This window comes from Peromyscus eremicus, chromosome 16_21 (assembly GCF_949786415.1).
Source record: "Peromyscus eremicus chromosome 16_21, PerEre_H2_v1, whole genome shotgun sequence".
Classification (NCBI taxonomy): domain Eukaryota; kingdom Metazoa; phylum Chordata; class Mammalia; order Rodentia; family Cricetidae; genus Peromyscus; species Peromyscus eremicus.
Genome location: NC_081432.1, coordinates 59,984,332 through 60,003,165, shown reverse-complemented (window position 1 = coordinate 60,003,165; position 18,834 = coordinate 59,984,332). Strand labels below are relative to the sequence as shown.

General features: G+C 54.1%; 1 protein-coding gene across 2 annotated transcripts in view; it reads left to right on the top strand.

Moving 5' to 3' along the window:
* Nucleotides 1–13,625, top strand: part of Ttbk1 (tau tubulin kinase 1) — a 44,225-nt gene extending 30,600 nt beyond the window's left edge. The window contains exons 14-15 of one of the 2 annotated variants that reach the window (XM_059243902.1): nucleotides 9,571–11,156; nucleotides 11,787–13,625. In XM_059243902.1, coding sequence (XP_059099885.1) covers nucleotides 9,571–11,156; nucleotides 11,787–12,168 — 1,968 coding nt within the window. In that variant the 3' untranslated portion in view covers nucleotides 12,169–13,625. Of the gene's footprint in view, nucleotides 1–9,570; nucleotides 11,157–11,783 lie in introns of both variants that reach the window. The other variant, XM_059243901.1, reaches the window with a different exon arrangement.
* Nucleotides 13,626–18,834: the final 5,209 nt, after the last annotated feature.

Genomic DNA, 18,834 nt, shown 5'->3' with positions numbered 1-18,834 from the left:
CAATTTCTGCTGTACCTCAATCTCCACTTAGATATGGGACGCTCCTAACTGGAGGGCGGGAGCCACGTCCGCCCCACGCTGTCTGACATTTAAAGGCATCCTTCTCCCTAAGGGAGAGGCCCCAAGGCTGAGGACCATCTCCCTCAGATAACCCCACACATACTCAGTGGACTTCCCAACCTGGGAGGCCCCTGAGCCCACCCGAGAAGAGGTGGGGAAGGAATCGGGGAACCTTCCTCAGCCCTCTCCTTCCCCTGGGTTTTCCTGTCACCCCACCACTGGCCCTCGGATCCTGCACAGGCTGTCGGTGGGGAGAATGACCACCCACGCACACGCACGCTCACACCCCGCAGCCTCGCGTACACTTCACCCACTCTCCGGACAGCAAACAGCAGCCCCGACCCGGAGCGCCCCCGAGCCCCTGTCGCAGATCTCTAACTGTAAGGGACGTCTGTCGCCCACTCCAGCTCTGTCCCCGCCCCGGGGCCCGTCCTCCCCGCCACCCCAACCCCTGCGGCCGTCGCACCTCGAATGTACGTTCGGTCTTTTTAACCAGCTGCTACTTGGCGTGTCCCCGGTACCGCCGGCCTCGGAGTCCCCGTCCAGCCCCGCACCCGGCCTGCCCGGGACCCCAGCTCCGGTCCCCGCCCCGCCAAGCTGCCTGCTGCTAAAATCCTTCTCTTGGGTTATCGCCCCCGCTGTCTGCCTTCGCTCTCGGTTTTGTTTGCTGTTCCTTTCTGCGGGCTCGCGGCCGCTGGGTCCCTGGCCTGGAGGAACTCGCCCCTGAGTGCTTCCAGGGTTAGGGTGCAGACCAGGGGCGGGGGAGGGGGGATTTGGGAGGAGCTGGCTCCTAGAGCCCGACCCCCATCCCGATTCCGGTTACCTCACCGCCCATAGGGCTGTCCCCACCCTTGGCCTTGCCATTGGATGCCAAAGAGCCCAGAGTTGAGGGGAGAGCCAAACTTTGAGCCTAGGTCTCTCAGAGCCACCCAACCCCACTCCCCTTTGCCCATGCTCCAGTCCGCGTCCCTTGTCCCATCCTAACCCGCCACTAAGGGCCCTGGGGGGCTCCCCAAACATGCCCCCACTTCCAACTCTTCCCCACCCCCGAAAATAAAACTCAGGGACCAACATCTGCTTCCTTTGCACTTGCTCCGTCGACCCCTCCCCCAGGTGGAGGGGCTTCCGTGGGGGAAGGGGCGGGTTCCGGGGCCCCTAGAGTTGATTGACAGTATTGACGCAGAGAGGGGCTGGCCCCTGCCCCGGGAAAGGTGGACTGGTGGTGTGGGGAAACTCAGCCCCAGGACCTAACTGAGCTCCCTCCCTACAAAGACCCCTTATCCCCCTCCCGGGGATGGGGTGAAGCGAGGGATGGGAGGGGGGTTGGCGAGAAGACCCTCCCGGAGGTCTCCAGCCCCAGCCGGTTTATTCCTGAGCGCCCCTCCCTCTCATCCCAAGTCTTTCCTCAGCCCCCTTTTGTATTGCAATAATACTGTATTATACGCTTGCACTATTCCCTTACCCCGGCCAGCCTAAGCATGCACGAGAAACTCAAAACCACACACACGAAGATGGGACGCTTTTTCTTTTCTTTTTCTTTTTCTTTCTTTATTTTCTTTTCTTTTCTTTTCTTTTTCTTTTCTCTTCTTCTTTTTTCCCTGTTTCTCTCCGGGGTGCGTCCTCCTTAGTGTATATAGCGGCGTCAGGGGCCCCGGACCCGGGTAGAAAAGCATGCACTGAGCCCCCCACCCCCACCCCAGACTGCGAGTACTGTACAAATCCAACACTTGAAACCGACACGCACACGCGCGGCGCCGCCACGGGGGTGGGACACGGACACGCACCCACGCGCACACGGCCGTGCACGGGCGGGGCTGGGGGCGCCCCGCCGTCAGGCGTCGCTGTGCGAGGGATCTTGTGCCTTTTAAAGTCCCTGTATGTTCATGCAGACAATCCGGAGAGCTTGTGTACTACCAAATCCTGATTAAAGACGCCTTCCAGGAACCTTTGCCTTGGCCTGCTTTCTTTCGCCGCCCCACTCAGGTCCGTGAGGACCTCAGCTCCAGGGGCAGGGCGGAGGGCAGGGGGCCGGGACTGCTCACTGAGGAGTGCTAATCAGCTGGACTCGATTACCCTCCCCGCCCCCGCCCCCGCCCCCGCGCCTCCTTTCTTGGGAGAAGCTGATGAGCGGACTCTGGTCTCTGGGACCCTGCTCCAGGTGCCGACTGGACAGAGAGGAATGCCACTGGAAGTAGGTTAGGTCCCACCGAGCGAGTGCGGTGGAGGTGGGGTGCGAGAATGCCAGACAGAATGCCCTGTGCTCTCTACCATGTCCTGCTACTGCCCTTGCTCGGTGAAGGGACAGCACCCATGCAGATTTAGCTCAGGGCGTGCAGGCAGTCGAAGGGTCTAGACTAAGAAGGCCAGCACGGCAGAAGCAGGCTGAGCAGACAAATCTCCTGGGTCCTGCCTCTCTTTTGCCCCTCACCCTGGCTGGGCAGAAGACAGGAGCTAGTATACTGGTGACTGGGGGCTGCCTGGGACAGGTTCTGGCTAGTGGGTGAGTTCCTCCAGCTGCTGAAGGGAAGCAACCTTCCCCTTGGGGCCCAAAGCAAGTGGGAGGTGAAGGGCCAGTGACAGCCACAGTTCCTATTCCCCCGGGGGCTCAGAAGGCCCTCCCCCACGTGCTTGTTGGCTCTGGGTCCTAGAGCAGATGTGGAGGGAGACACGGAGATCCAGTCACGTGTGTGAGGTCTGAGTAGACCTGGTAGCCATGTTCTCTTCCTCTTCCTTAGCTGGAGTAGCCACTTGGAGGTCTGGGCTCTCCCTCATGGGTGGCCATGGTGGAGTGGAGGGAGAGCTCTTGGCTGGACAGAAATACTCTGAGGGGAGCAGGTAGACTGAGGCAGGCTAGCGATGCAGCAGATGTGGTTGAAGAGCGGCCAGCAGCTACTTAGTCTCCATGTCCTTACCTCTGAGGCCTGGCATGGCTGCGTGGCTGGGGACCAGGGTGGTGGAGCATGTTTTCTTAGATAGTTCACCTTCCAGAGCAGAGGAAGGGATGTGGGCCATTAGGCAGTCCTGACAGACACACATCCTTTCCCTGGTCAACGTGGGGGAGTGTCAGCTAACCCTTTGCTTTGGCACTCAGCCTGTCCCATCCCCCACAACCTTGGGACTTTGAGCTGGAGCGTGGTTCCAGGTATGGCTTGGCCAGGGTCCAGGCAGGAGAGTCACCTCATGCACCCTGTGTGGGCACTGGGATGAGGTGGAGTGGAAAGTCTTCACAAGTTCTCCCTGGGCTAACGGGACACCAGCTCACTCAGTAGCGTAAGGGGATCAGGTCCAGCCATCTCCCTTTGTGTGTGGTGCTGAGGGAGCGGCACGACTTCAGCTGGCCTTTGAAGCTGGAGGGACAGTGTGGGGAGGATCAGAAGCCTGGGGCTTTTGCTCTCTCTGAGGATCTCCGCTTGAATGGCCGGCTTCCCCTTGGGTCATAAAACAGCCAGTGCCACCTTCTGCTGAACTCTGGATCATCCTGAGCTGCTTTTGAAAAAGTCTCACTATGGGGTCTTGTTTGGTCTGGAACCAGGTAGACCAGGCTGACCTTGCACTCACAGAGACCCCCAGCCTCTGCCTCCTGAGTGCTGGGATTAAAGCTTTGTGCCACCACCGCCTGGCAACCAGGGAACTTCAGATCAGTGGGATGAGCGGAGCCAAGGCAGGCCTGGGAGCCTACACAAACAAGTGAGGATCGGAAGGGTCACTGCCCTGGGGAGAGGTGTGATCTCCTTCAGGCCAGCTAGTCCTCCACACAGCTGGGGTGTGCTGCCCTCCCAGAGTTTCCTCAGGCTTCCATGGCCAAGTACACAGAAAGCATCCTGGAGGTACCAGGAGTTCAAGAGGACAAATAGCTCACTAGACATCCTGGGAGAGGCAGGGAGAGTACTCAGCTTCTGTCTGAGGAGGGAACTCCTTCCTAGGACAGTAGGTGGGGGAGGGACCAGGGGGACTTAAACAGAAACCCAGTGTACCCAGGCTAGTGTGGGTGGCCCTGATCCTGTTGGCAAAGCTCTGAGATCTACAGCCTCCCTCCCCCAAATGCAGAAGGTCCTCCATTCTCCTGTGTGGGAGACAGAGAGGTGCTAACAAATTCTGAGTCTTGGTAACCCTTGTCAACACACTTTCCAGTTTGGGCCAATGCTTGGTCAGGGCTTCTTGCTACCTCGCCAGCCTGGTTGGTTCTCAGTTCTCTTCCCCAAACAACTATGGGAGGAGAGGACTTTTCCTCTAGTCATCCAGCTGCCAGCAGGGGTGGGTCTCCCTTGAACGGGGCTTTTGTGTAGAGATTCAGGACTTGGCCAGGTGTGGGAGAAAAGGTGTTTCTAACAGAAGTGTCCAAGACCGCGGAAGTGGGGTGGGGACGTCAGCAGCTGTTCAGTAGAGAGCTGCTGAGGGGTAGGGCTCAGGGACACCTGCGCCGAGCGAGCGCGCGAGTCTGGCGCTGGGTAGGAAGGCATGAGCAAAGCTGCCAAGTGTCTGCCTGCCCGCTGCTGTCAGTGCATTCACCCAGCCCAAGATGCCCAACGCCACTTAGGCAGCCTTGTCCACTCGGCCAGCTGTTTTCCGCAGCTGTGACACTGGAAGGCACATCAGTGGATGAAGGGTTGAAGCAAGAATGGAAAAGTAGTGTGGGCAAAAACAAAAACAAAACAAAAAAACAAAACCCAGCTACTGGGGACTTCCACGGGGGTGTAAAGAGGAAGAAGTTCTAAGGAAGCTTCTAGACCATCAGAAGTTCCTTTGGGGGCCAAGGCTACCTGTCTCTGCACATGTGTTTGCACAACAGGGCGCACATGAATGTGGAGGTCAGAGGTCAAGGTCAGGCATCCTCCTCTATCACTTTCTACCTTATTTTTCAAATAAAAAATGGATTTATTTATTTTATGTGCATGAGTGTTTGCCTGCATGTATGTCTGTGCATTGTGTGTGCCTGAGGCCCACAGAGGTCAAAGAGGGTGTCAGATCCCCGGCACTGGGGCTCTGGATGGTTGTGAACCACCCCATGAGTGCTATGAAACAACTGGGTCCTCTGCAAGAGCAAGTGCTCTGAACTGCTGAGCCATCTCTCCAGACCTTATTTTTCAAGACAGTGCCGGGAACCATCCCCCGGCGGTGGATGGGTCCTGCAGAGGGTGTAAGGAGTCGGCGGGAGAAGGATGTGAGCCAGGCCATGGTGATCAGGAGAATCTTGCAGCCTGACTGACCAGCAGCCAGAGTGTTTCTTTATTTATACAGAATTTAGTTAGCAGGGATACATTCATGAAGTTCCAAAACATAGATCATATAATTTTTGGTTTGGGACATGTGTTTCACTTCCTTTTGCTCATCTTTTAGTCATCATTAATAAACTATGACAGGACAGAGTTATCATTTCCAATCATTTTCCCTCAAGTTTTGACATAATTAATAAACAGAGTTATCATTCTTACTCATAAAACCATAACCCAATTTTTGAGAATCTAGAGGCATATGACAGCCTGTGCTCAGGCTGGTTGTTTTGGTTGCTTCAAGGACACTAGACCAAAACAAAAAATCTTCAAATCACCCCCGGCATTTTGTCATGTCCCAAGCAATGTATTATTAACTCTTAGTGGTCAGAGTGCCCAGGAAAAATCCTCAGGCTAAAGCTGCTGCAGTTATTATTCAAATTCTGGCACAATACAATGTTCACATTTATATCTTTATAGAATTGGTCTATATGTCTAATCCTGGCATTCTGTTGTTCCTTGGTCATATGACATTATAGTGGCTCTACATGAGCTAACTTCTAAGAGAGGGAGGTCCTAACACCTCATACTTTTATCTTTCCACTCCACACTTTGCTCATCAATATGTCTTTGTGTGGGGCAGTTGTATGCCACGTAATTGTCTGAGTGTACCGTGGGAAGAGCCTTATAATCTGAACTGTGGACAGTTCCTCTAGTCCACTGAATCTTATTGACTTTTTTTTTGGGGGGGGGGGGACAGGGTTTCTCTGTGTAGCTTTGCGCCTTTCCTGGAACTCACTTTGGAGACCAGGCTGGCCTCGAACTCACAGAGATCCGCCTGGCTCTGCCTCCCGAGTGCTGGGATTAAAGGCGTGCGCCACCACCGCCCGGCCGTTATTGACCTTTTTAAATTAACTTTGTTTTGAATATCTTGTTCCTGTGTAAGTACAGGGACAGATGTTTCAAGAATGTCTCATAGCCTCATAAAGAGACCTATGGCTACTTTATGTGTCACAACCTCCAAGGCATAAGGAAGACTTTCAAGTAGATAAGGATATCTCCCTAAAAGCAGGGCAGGGAATAGTATGTTCAGGACTTTCCTGGGTAAGCTCAGAAGCAGCATTCCTGGGAGAAGGCATAAATGATTCATAAGGAATTTTCCATCAACCCAATATCCTCAAATTGTACAAATATTAAAAGTGCCCCAAGTATGTAACAGGTGGAGGTGAAAACCAAAGGTGACATGGCAGCCATCATGTGGCTCAGCTCTGCTGGATCTTTGTCAAGCAGCTATGTTGGCTTATGACTTCTGCCATTCCATTCAGATATGGCTGTGCCAAGACAGGGTCTCTCTCTGAATCTAGAGCTCATCAAATGGTTAGACTGACTGGAGAGCCAGCTAGGGAAATTTCCCCCCAGGCATGTGCCACGACATCCTGGCTTTTCACTGGGGCACTAGTGATCTGAACTAGGGCCTCAAGTTTGTATAGCAAGTGCATTACCACTGAGTCACCCCCAGCACCCTCTGCCATGGCCTGTTTCAGTGTTCCTGAGACAGTCTAAATTCGCTACGTAGCCCAGATTGACTGTAGACTCACAGCAATCTTCCTGCCTCAGTCTCCTCCGTGTTAGGGTTACAGGCATGTGCCACCACACCAGATACAGGCTGTCTACCTGCTACTACTCACGCCCACAATGAGTCCTCTCAGACAGTGGATTATGCGGAAGGTGGTGGATGTTGAGGGGGATGTCACCAGTGGGACAGATGCGCAGCTTTGGAGATTCCTGTCTCATTCTCCACCAGCCTCAGAGCTGAGTGTACTGAACTATTGGTTGGGCATCTCCTTTGCCTACGCCAAAAATCATGGTGAGGTTGGAAGGGGCAGTGATCTACAAACCAGGGTGAGCAGAGCAAAGGGGAGTGAGCAAATACTCTTTGAGCTATCTGCTTATGTGACCCCTTTATGCTTAGGACCTTTGTGGGGTTGGCATTGTTCCCAGTTCTTCTCCCTTGCTGCACTCAAATAAATGCATGTCTGCATTATTCAATACTTGACCCATAGATTTTTAATGTCTCACATAGCGACCGGGACACTTTGTGTGTGTAAAGCTGGAGACCAGCCTTACTCATCATCCTGAACAGTCCACTTAGTTTTCTGAGGCAGGGTCTCTCATCGGGGTCTGGGACTTGCAGATTAGGCTAGGCTGGCCAGCCAGTTAGCTCCCAGAATCCTACCTGTCTCTACCTCCCCAGCACTGGGATTACAAGCACACACCACATACCTGGCTCAAATTAGGTGGCAAGCACTTTACTAACTGAACCATCTGCCCCCAGCCCCTGCTCTTTAAAAAAATAATTAAAATATAATGGCATTATTCCCCCCTCCAATTCCTCCTCTATCCCACCTTACTCTCTTAAATTGGCCTAGTTTCTTTGATTGTTATTCTTACACACACACACACACGCACACACACATGAATATATAAATACAAGCTGCTGAGTTCATTTAGCATTGCCTATGTGTATATGAGTTCAGGGCTGACTGCTTTGTATTAGATAGGCAATTAAGGGAGCTGACCCCTGGGAAAGAGCAATCCCCCTCTATCGGCTGTCCTTATTTGTCTGTAGTTCTTTGTTTGGGGTGGATCCCCATGACCCCCTCTTATTTTAAAAACACAGTCTCATAGAGCCCAGGCTGGCCTCAAATTCAATCTGCAGCCAAGACTAGCCTTGAACTCCTGATCTCCATAACTCTGCTTCCCAAGAGCTAGGTTTACAAGTATGTGCCACCTTAGGTGGTTAAGGACCTCTTGAGTGAATGAACAACAACAAAACCCTCCAAGGACTTCATTCACAAAAAAAAAGAGAGCCACATACACACATGGAAGAGTCTGGCACGCAGGTAGGAAGGAAAGCTGATGAACAGGAAGGCTTTGAGGAAGAGCTGTTAACAGACAGGTGTGAGATGCATGACCCCCGGGGAGATGCTGATAACATCAATGGCTGGAGCACGGGTGGGGCAGGGGCAGGGGTGCTTCCCATCTCAGGCTGAGGTAGGGAGAAGGTAGGAGGCAGGGCGGGGCTGAGAGATGGCTCCTGTGCCACGCCAAGGATGGGCACGCTCACGTGTGCACTGTGATGGCCGCTGCAGAGAGACGGATGGGATCTGAGTTTCAGGAAGCTCAGTCGGGCAGTGATGGCTGGCAGTACCAGGACCGGGGCAACAGGCTGGTGGCTGTGGAGTACTAGACTGGCAGGAAAAGTCCATGGGAGCTCTGGGGGAGCAGACACTGAGATGGTTATGTGGGGCTGTGATGCGGGAAGTGACAGAATTATTCCCCCTTTCAGGCGTCTCGTCTGGATGGACTGTGCCCTGTTGGTTTAGGAAGACAGAGGACCAGTGTGTTTAAAAAAAAGAAAGAAAGGAAGGAAGGAAGGAAGGAAGGAAAAAAGAAAGAAAGCCTAAGAAAGTGCTGGACACTGAGCACCGCCCTCCACCCCCTCTGTGGAACAAAGCCCATAGACCTGATGTAGTGTTGTCTGAGGATGTCTGTGGAGTGGATTGGAGGGAGGCACAGACAGAGAAGGGACCAAGGAGTGCAGGAGACAGTCAGTTCTGCCAAGGAGGCTGGGCCTTTCTAGTCTAGAAGGGGAGGCAGAAAGGATGTCGTGGGGGTCTAACGGAAGGAAGAGGTTCAGCCGTGATGGGATCGCCAAGGGCTCCACACACGGCTTCAAAGAGGAAAACTTAACTGAGTTCCTGGGAGAGAGGACTGGACATAGTTCTCGCTGGCAGGCCGGAAGGACGGGGGAGGAAACAGGCTGGTGCTCCAGTGAACCTGTTCACACTGTAGTGTGAGAGGACCTTCCCTCACAGGCTTTCAGGGTCCTGCACAGCAGCTACAGAGGACCTGCCCCTGCACATCTGCAAGCACAGTACATTCCAGAAAGTGACTCAGCCCCTCCTGCCTGGTCACCTATAAAAGGGTTTTCTGAGATGCTCACACTTTGGGGTTATTCTGTGCTACCAGTCATGCCCTAAAGTTGGCTCTGTCTGGTGAGGGAGAGGGGGCAGGGAGGAAGGAGACGCTAGATCTGCCCTCGGTCGGGGTCCCCTGAGCTTTACTAGGTGCCAGGGATCATTCTAGGTCCCGAGGCCACGACAACAACAAAACAGACCCCCTGTCTACCTTCTGGCAGGGGTCAGGGTGGGGTCTCCTAGCTTAGGGTACAGGTGAGGGCTCCCGGGGCTCTTGAGGGTGGGTGACCTCAGTGGGTCCCTATGTGTGCCCCTTACAGGTGTTCTCTGTGGCGCCCCCGTTTGAGGTGAATGGCCTTCCACGAGCTGTGCCTCTGGGCTTGCCCTACCAGGACTTCAAGAGAGACCTCTCTGATTACCGAGAACGGGCCCGACTGCTCAACAGGGTCCGGAGGGTGGGCTTCTCGCACATGCTGCTCACCACCCCACAGGTCCCATTGGCTCCCTTTCAGCCTCAGGCCAATGGGAAGGAGGGAGAGGAGGAGGAGGAGGAAGAAGAAGAGGAGGAGGAGGAAGAAGAGGAAGAAGACGAAGAAGAGGAAGAAGAGGAGGAGGAAGAGGAGGAGGAGGAAGATGAAGAGGAGGAGGAGGAGGAGGAGGAGGAGGAGGAGGAGGAGGCAGGGGCCCTTGAGGAGGTGCTGGGGCCTCGAAGTGGCTCTAGCAGCGAGGGGAGCGAGCGGAGCCAGGAGGGCGCCCCATCCACACTGCTGGCTGACGATCAGAAAGAGGCCAGGGGCCGGGCCTCCGTGGCGGATGGGGACCTGGAGCCTGAGGAGGGATCCAAAACGCTGGTGCTCGTCTCCCCTGGCGACATGAAGAAGTCGCCAGTCACTGCCGAACTGGCCCCTGACCCTGATCTGGGCACCTTGGCGGCCCTCACCCCTCAGCATGAGCAGCCCCAGCCTACTGGAAATCAGCTGGATGTATCGGAGCCGGGCACCCTGTCCTCCATCCTCAAGTCTGAACCCAGGCCCTCAGGACCTGGAGCAGGGCTTGGGGTTGGGCTGGTGGCCACTGGTGGGCTGGTGGCAGTCACCTCCTCCCCCTTCACCAAAGTCGAGAGGACCTTTGTTCACATTGCAGAGAAATCCCACCTCAATGTCATGTCTTCTGGAGGGCAGGCCTCCAGGCCAGAGGAGTTCAGCACTGGGGGTGAGCTGGGCCTGGAGGCGCTCTCTGAGGCGGGCATTGCAGAGGAGGGGGCCCGAGTGCCTCTGGAGAATGGCATGGCTTTGCCAGGGCTGGATGGAACTGAAACGGAGAGTTGTGCCCTGTCTGGCCTTCCCGGGGAAACACCCTCGGAAGTGGTCACAGACTCATTGCCCAATGGCCCAGCCCTCGCTGATGGGCCAGCTCCAACATCCCCACTGGAGCCAGTCACCAAGAAAGGGACCGCTGTCTCCCCCAGCCGCCATGCTATGCCAGGTTCTCGCCCCAGGAGCCGTATTCCTGTCTTGTTGTCTGAAGAGGACACGGGCTCAGAGCCTTCGGGCTCACTGTCGGCCAAAGAGCGGTGGAGCAAGAGGGTCAGGCCACAGCAGGACCTGGCGCGGCTGGTGATGGAGAAGAGGCAGGGTCGTCTGTTGCTGAGGCTGGCCTCAGGAGCCTCATCCTCCTCTAGCGAAGAGCAGCGCCGTGCCTCCGAGACACTCTCTGGTACAGGCTCTGAGGAGGACACACCTGCCTCAGAGCCCACAGCAGCCTTGCCTAGGAAGGCTGGGCGGGCAGTGACCACCCGGAGCCGGATTCCTCGCCCCATCGGCGTGCCCACGCCTGCAGAAGGGCAGCAGCTTCCTGGCAGACCCCACGGTGCAGCCTCAGCGTCTGACTTGGCTATCACCAGCAGGTGAGAAACCCTGCCGGGACTGGTTGTGGGCAGAGTGGCCAGAGAAGTCCTCCAGGGATGTCCTAGAACCAGTGTTAAGGACTATGACATCCTCCGACATCTCTCGGGTCTACCAGCTCCCATCTGGGCACTGTGTTACTTGTGACTCAAGTGTTAGCTCTGTCACTGGGCACAAGGGAACAGGAACAGCATTACTAGAGGGGGATACGGTGAGGTGGGACCAGGGGAGGCTGCTGGAGACCAGCAGAGCCCACACACAGTCCCTAGTTCACATGGGACATTTGAAACCAAAGGGTAAAGCCTTGGGCATCCAGTAACTGGCATGAAATGGTATTTCGTATTGATATTGACGTAAGCATATTCTAGATTAGAATACAAAACCCATGGATATTTTAAAGATGACACATGGCCCTTAAGGAAAACCTGTAGCAGTCTCCTCCAGTCATAGCCCAAAAGGCCCTGCACTGCAGGATGGAACACCAGGCCTGTTTATTCATCTGTGCCTGACCTCTTCCACCTTACTCAGCTCTGATGCCGCAGATCTCTAGGGCTCGATGCTCAAAGTCATTCTGAAAATGTCCCCCTGTCCCCTACCCACGTCCTTTTCTCTTGCCCTCTGCCCCTCAGCAGGCTCCAGCTGCAGAAGCCCTCAGGGTCGGCCACTGCTGCGGACCTCCGTCCCAAACACTCCTCGAGCCGGGGTCCCGGCCCAGGTCGCGCCCAAGTCTCCAGGCCTGCAGCGCCCCGCAGTCCCGGCCTCCCCGCCTCCACCGCGCGCCACCCCAGCGGGTCCCCGCGGAGCCAGTCCCTGTCCCGCAAAGAGAGCTCCTCCCCGTCGCATCAAGCCCGGCCCGGAGCCCCTCCCCCTCGGGGGGTCCTCCAGGCCAGATCTCAGCCCGAGGCCTCTCCAGGGGCCCCCAAGAAAGGACCCAGAGGGAAACAACCGCAGACTCAGCGCGCAGCAACCAAAGGCCGGGCGGCAGTCTCGGAGGGCCGGCCCGGGACCAGATAATGACATCCGCCCGCGGCTCTCTGCGGCGCCCCCTACCCTCACCCCGGTCCCCACCCGCAGCCGGCCACACTGGAGCAGCTTCCAGCACAGCCTTACGCGCCCGCGCGCCACCGCGGCCCCAGCTTCCCGCCTGCACCCACCAGGACGCACGTGAGCACATGTTGCGCCCTGCAGCCCAGCCAGCCCACTGACCCCGGAGGGTGCGTGTCTTGGTTCCTCTCTCTGCGTCCTCCCTCTCTCCTACCGCCCCCTCTGCAGGGACAGGCTCACCGCAGATCCTCTGCCCCGCCCCGGGAAGGCTCAGCCATTTACCGCCCCGAAGACTCCGCTTTTAGGGCCCGTTCCCTTCACCCACCAGGTCTTGGCTGATCTCTGCGCCCCCCACCCAAGAGGTTTACATCTGCTTACACCTCCTGCGGCCCATCTTGTCCTCATCCCCATCTTCTTCAGCCTCCAACCCTACCCAACAGGAGAAACAGCCTCAAATTCCAGACGTGTGCAGGCTCTGGCCTGCCCACGGTCTCCTAGGAGCCATGGTGTTCATGGAAGGCCAAGCTGGGATTGGGGAAGTGGGACCCAGGGGTCATTGGTTTATTTAGGCTTCAGGGGACACCTCTGGTCTGGCTAAAGTCAGCTCTATGCGAAGCACAGGGCATATGATTCTTGAGAGGGGGTTACTCCTGGTGCCTCTGGGGAACAGAAATACCTTTCCTGAATAGAAATGAATGGGGCCTCTAGAAGCTGGGAGCTGCCTCTCAGGGCAAGTGTCTCCCAGCGGGAACCTGGAATGGGGCTTTAAAAAGGTTACTCACTTCTCTGGTCCTCTGGTCTAGTGCTCAGGACCCCTTACCATCAGGAAGTCCTTCCTGCTATCTAACCTCAATGTTGCATCTTCAAGTTTCAGTCAAGTCTCGTCTCTCAGAGTTCCGTGCAGGTGGAGGGACTGGTTATCACCTTCTGTGTGCTGGTCATTTGAGGATTCAGGGACTCGGTTCTGGTCATCCTGCCACCTCTGCTGTGGGCAGTGGGCTGGCTTAGGCATCATCCCCCTCAGTGGGCAGAGGAAGCAGGATGAGGCGAAGTGGCTCCCCGAGGCAGAAGGCCCTTCTCACTTTAGACTGTGTGTGATGCTAGCTGGCGCCCACCCCAGCCCCACCCCAGTTCACCCTGGGCCCCTCTTGCTCTGAGCCAGCCCACACAGCTGAGATGCTCTGTGCCTGCATTTTGGCTTCTGCATTAGCTCGCCCACCTCATCAGGAGCCTCGGCTGCTAACATCTGGGGCAAGCGTCACTCTGGCTGCAGAAGGGACAGGCAGCAGCCCCTCCTATCTGGGGCAGGGACTCCCTGCAGGCCTCCTTTAATGCATTCCCAGCCTCCATGCCCCGTTCTGGCCCTCCTGCCCTTCCCTGAGCCACAGAGAGCAAACCAAGACATTCAGATGATGAGGAAGAGAGGCAGGCAGGCAGGCTGCGGTGCTCCAGCGGTCCGGCTGCGGTGCTCCAGCAGGCAGGCTGCGGTGCTCCAGCGGTCCGGCTGCATCTGTACCCAGGATGACTGACCGGAAGCAGCTCGGTGCCCGCTGAACTCCTCACAGGGGTCAGCAGGTCTGGCCAGTTGCTTCCACGGGAAGAAGACAGCTCTGGAGACCAGCCCGGGGAGGACACCAGGGTGGATAGTCTTTGAGGTCTATCCCATGCTGTGCAGAAGCTCCCAGAACACTCAGGAAACCTCTCTGGATTCAGTTATCTTTGTCACCCCGAGGCTCCCCTCTAATTGCCCTCTAGTCTAGCAGAGGGGTAGGGGGCCCACTTCCTCCCACCCAGAGCTTTTATGAATGACAATCAGCTCATGCCAGGTGGGGACCAGGGCATGACCCCTGGTGCCCAGGCCCTGGGCCTGCTCCTTGCCACCAACCGAACCATGAATGTAGGGCCCCCCCTCAGTCTCATTTCTGCTCTAGGACCAACAACACCTTGGTTTGGAGATGGGAGGAAAGGGAAGCCTGAGAAAGCCCCAGGCTCACCCCACCCCCAGCTTCAGTCAGCACTTGAGCTGGCACAGATGTAAAACCCAGTCTACCATTGGGACTCCAGACCTCCACAGGGCTCCAACCAACCTCAGGCCTCTGCGTCAATAGTGTCATCAGGCTAGGGGGAAGGAGGGACAGAGGACCAGCAGAGGTGAGTGGTGAGGGGGCCAAGCGGCTCCTCTCCCCAGGAAGGAACCAGGGCAGAGGGCACCACATCTCCCAATGCCCACCCCCCACCCCCAGCTGAAGCCCTTTCTTGAGAATCATCCATCCTTTGTGCTAGGCCCTTCAGGTTCCTACCCCTCCTCTATGAGAGTATCACACCACCACCACCATCCCTCATGTCCCAATCCTTTCTGCTCATGTCACTGGCTCAGATGTGGGGTGTGTTCACCTTAATACGCCTCCCCCCCCCAGTCGTACCGTGTGCAGAGGGGTGCAGGAGAAGGGCCCTGCCCCAGGCACATGGCTCTCTGGCTTCCCAGCTCCTCCTGAGGGGCCCGGCCTGCTCAGTCTCCTGAGCCCCTTGGGCAGGTATTAGGGGACAGGGAATTGCCCTCCCCCTCCCTGGGAAGCAACAGAAGAATGTTTACATGCCAAACAGAATGTAACAGCCCTTGGCCATCCCTCCCAGTCACTGCATGGCCTCTGCCCACCCTGTGACCGCCCACCCCCCTGACACCAACACCTTGGAAGAAGCTGTCACAACCAGATGGGGTCTCCAAAGGGAAGTAGCCATTACACCATTAAAAAGCCTGTGGACCTTTCTGTTGGCCTGGACTCTTTTTCCCTTTAGGGAGGGCAGGGCAAAGCCCAGCCCCTGAGGGCGGGGATGGGCAGGAGAGAAGAGACAGGATGGTACCAAGTGGGCAGAGATGTCATCTGCACAGAGAAGGAAAAGGAAGTTCAGCTTGTCGGGTGTGGGTGATTTGTTCAGGGTCTCACAGAAGGAAAAGTGTCCTAGCGAAGCTTGTACTCAGCTCCCTGGTTGTCTCTGCGCAAGGCTGTAGACTCTCCATTTGGCCTGGCACAGAGATAGGAGAAGAAGCAAAACTATCATTGCCCTAAAAGAAGCAGCTAGAAGTGACTGTCTGGAGAGGTAAAGGCGGAGCAGCTCACAGGCACGCCACAGCAGAACCCGCCCTGACCACCGCCTGTGACTCGGCCTCCGCACAGCTACAAGTTTATCCTATGGATACACTTGGGGGACGACACAAGTTCAGAGTCACCCCGTGCCGATCTTCGTGCAGCTCTACAGAGCCTTGCCTACGAATCTGAAACCCAGGAAGTTGTGCACACAGGGAGAGTTCGCCTGGGATGGTCCACATTCGTTCCGTATCCAAGCCCAACAGAAGAGCCAGGCTCGGTGGCCTCAGGCCTGTAATCCTGGTAGCCACGGGACCTAAAGCAGGGGAGTTTTTGAAAGCTCAAGGCCAGCCTGGGCTACACAGTAAGTTCAGGGCCAGCCTAGACTAAATGTAAGACTGTCTCAAAAAAGAAAAAAAAAAAGCCATGGCAAGCTATTTATATTTATTAATTTCACTTATACATGTTTTCAGTGGAATGACAAAATTTTTGAGACAAGGTTTTGCCAGGTAGCCCAGGCTGGCCTCAAATGTGCCATCCTCCTGCTTCAACTTCCCAAGTGCTGGAATCACAGGTGTGTACCACTATGCTTAGTTAGGTGGCGATATTAACGTCTTTGATATGGAGACACCGCTCTTGACCCTATTTATAATATATGGACTATGCATGGAATTTCTTTTCTTCCTTTAAAAAAAAAAGTATTTCATCTGTCTTTCTTCTGTGATGGCAATGGTTTTGGTAAGAGATTGTGGTCCAGGAAAAGAAAAGGCTCAGGAGGGATCTGATTGGCCATTGTTTGGGGTGGTCAGCAAAGCAAGGTCCGTACGTATGACAAGGACTCCACTGTGGGGTACTGTGAGACTCGAAGGAAGTGCTCATGATCTTATAGACCAGTCTCCACGACTAAGAAAAAGCGATGTGTGAGGCCATGAGGCTCTTGGAACACAAGGCAGTTGGATGCTGAGTGTCTGTAGCCCTACAGGGGGTGGGCTGGATGGAGGGAGGTTGCCATGGGTGAGACAGGAAGTACCCTTTGTATTTTGAATCCTAAATTCACCACAAGTGAGTCTTTTCACTTAGTGGACAAACAGTTTCTCCCTGAGGCCTGGCTCTGAGCCACACCTGGGAGGGAAGTGAGACCATCCAGGCTTGAAAGCCTCCTCTCCCTGCCTGGGGGTGCTGCGCTTGGATATGCAGAACCTCAGCATCCCGGGGCCCCTTTCCTCTAACCTGAATGCCAGTGGGCTCCGGGGCCTTCGGCAGGGTGTACTTTCTCTTTCCTTCTTGTTTAACATGTCCAGAGCAGGACATACTTGGAGTAAATGCTAAAAGCATATCAAATACAGACAACTCCTGTGCATGACCCTGACCATCGAAAGATCTGTGAACGGCTTGGTGTGTACCATCACGGACCTTTTTTATGTTTATAATAATACCTATCTCTCTCTGTCCATATATATTTCTTATAAATAAAAGAGGAGCATATTATAACTACTGTTCAGAAATGTGACTTTTATTCCCAACGGTATGTGTTGAAATACACTTTCTCCCCGCCTGTGACACCGGATCAATCCAGAGTCTTGTGCATCTAGGCAAGTGCTCTCCTGCTGGGCAGTCTCCAAACGGTTATTATTAATTTATAAAATATGCCAGGAGGTGGTGGCGCATGCCTTTAATCCCAGCACTCGGGAGGCAGAGGCAGGTGGATCTCTGAGTTCAAGGCCAGCCTGGTCTACAGAGTGATTTCCAGTACGGCCAGGGCTACACAGAGAAACCCTGTCTCAGGGGAAAACAAGTATTTTGTTGTTATATAATTTACATACAGCTTTCCAACTTAAATTACACAACTCAGTGTGTTCACAGTTGTATAGCCGTGACCACAATCAATTGCAGAGCATTTCCATCATCCACAGAGAAACTCCCTGCCCATTAATTAGCATCTACTCCATTTCTACTTAACCGCATAGCGTTAGGCAATCACTAATCTACTTTCTGTCTATAGGTCCACCTATTTGGGGGCTGGAATGTAACTCATTTTTGTAGAGTGTTGGTCTACCATACGCAAGGCCATGGGTTTGAATCCTGGCCCTGCATAAACTGGGTATGTTGATACCTGCTGCAATCCCAGCACTCAGAGGGCAGGAGGATTAGAAGTGAGTAGAGGCCAGACTGGGTACAGGAAACTTTATCTCAAACCAGTAACAACAAAACCCCAACTGCTGATTTTAGACATTTTATATACATAAAATCATATAGGATCATTCTGTGATCTTTCAGTTAGCATAGTTTCTTCCCCTTTATAATTAACAAATGATATTCTACTATATGGACACATGGCATTTTACTTTTCTACTCATAAGTTGATGAACTATTTTGATTATTACAAATAATGCTACTACGTGCAAGTTTTTGAATGTGTTTCATTACTTTGTGTGTGTGTGTGTGTGTGTGTTGAATTGCTAGGTCATGTGATAATGCCACATTTAACATTTTGAGGAATCACCAATTTTCCATTTTTTCCATTTGTACCAACAGTAACGATGGCCTCTGTGTTCTTTTTAATGACTATATAATAATGTCACACCACACAAATGCTTTGCATCTAACTTAACCAGTTCCCTATGGGCTTCTCATCATACTGCATCTCACTCATGCCAAAGTGAATATTATGGTTCTGAAGTCCTGAAAATGCTTATCTAGGGATTCCCAGGACAAACCAATGGAAGAAAAGAAGTATTTTCTTTTATTTTTAAATTGCTTATTATTGATTGAATGAACGAAAGAATGCCACAGATTACATGTTAATTATGTTGGTATCCAGCCCATAAATGATTTCTCAGCCTATTTCTTTTCTGAATAGGGTTTTGTGCAGCCTAGGGTGGCCTCAAATTCCCTATGTAGCTAAGGGTGACTTTTGAATGTCTTTTCCTCCTGCCTCCGCCCTCTGAGTGCTGGAGCTATAGGTGTGCTCCATGAGGCTGGCTCCTCTGAGTGCTGGAGCTATAGGTGTGCTCCATGAGGCTGGCTCCCTCCTCCCGTTTAGTTGGTAAACTATCTGGGCCATTGCTGGGCTGCACCTGCCCAGCGCCTGTGTCTGGCACCTTACCTTCTCAGATGCAGGGACGAACAGGTATGGTGGTTGGGAATAAACTTTCATTTTCCGTGCGGTATGTCAGACTGGGAACATGAAGAATGGCTCCTTGTTGGATGTGTCTCTTTTTTAAAAAAAAAATCAAGTGATTATTTTTCATGTTTGGAAGTTTTCAAGGGAGCTGGGCTGTGGTGGCGCACACCTTTAATCCCAGCACCTGGGAGGCAGAGGCAGGTGGATATCTGTGAGTTCAAGGCCAGCCTGGTCTACAGAGTGAGTTCCAGACCAGCCAGGGTTATAAAGAGAGACCCTGTCTCAAAAAAAAAAAGTGTTCAAGAGGCTGGAAAGACGGCTCAGCAGTAAGAGCATTGGCTGTTCTTCCAGAGGACCTGGGTTCAATTCCCAGCACCCACATGGCAGCTCACGACTGCCTGTCACTCCATTTCCAGGGGACCTGAG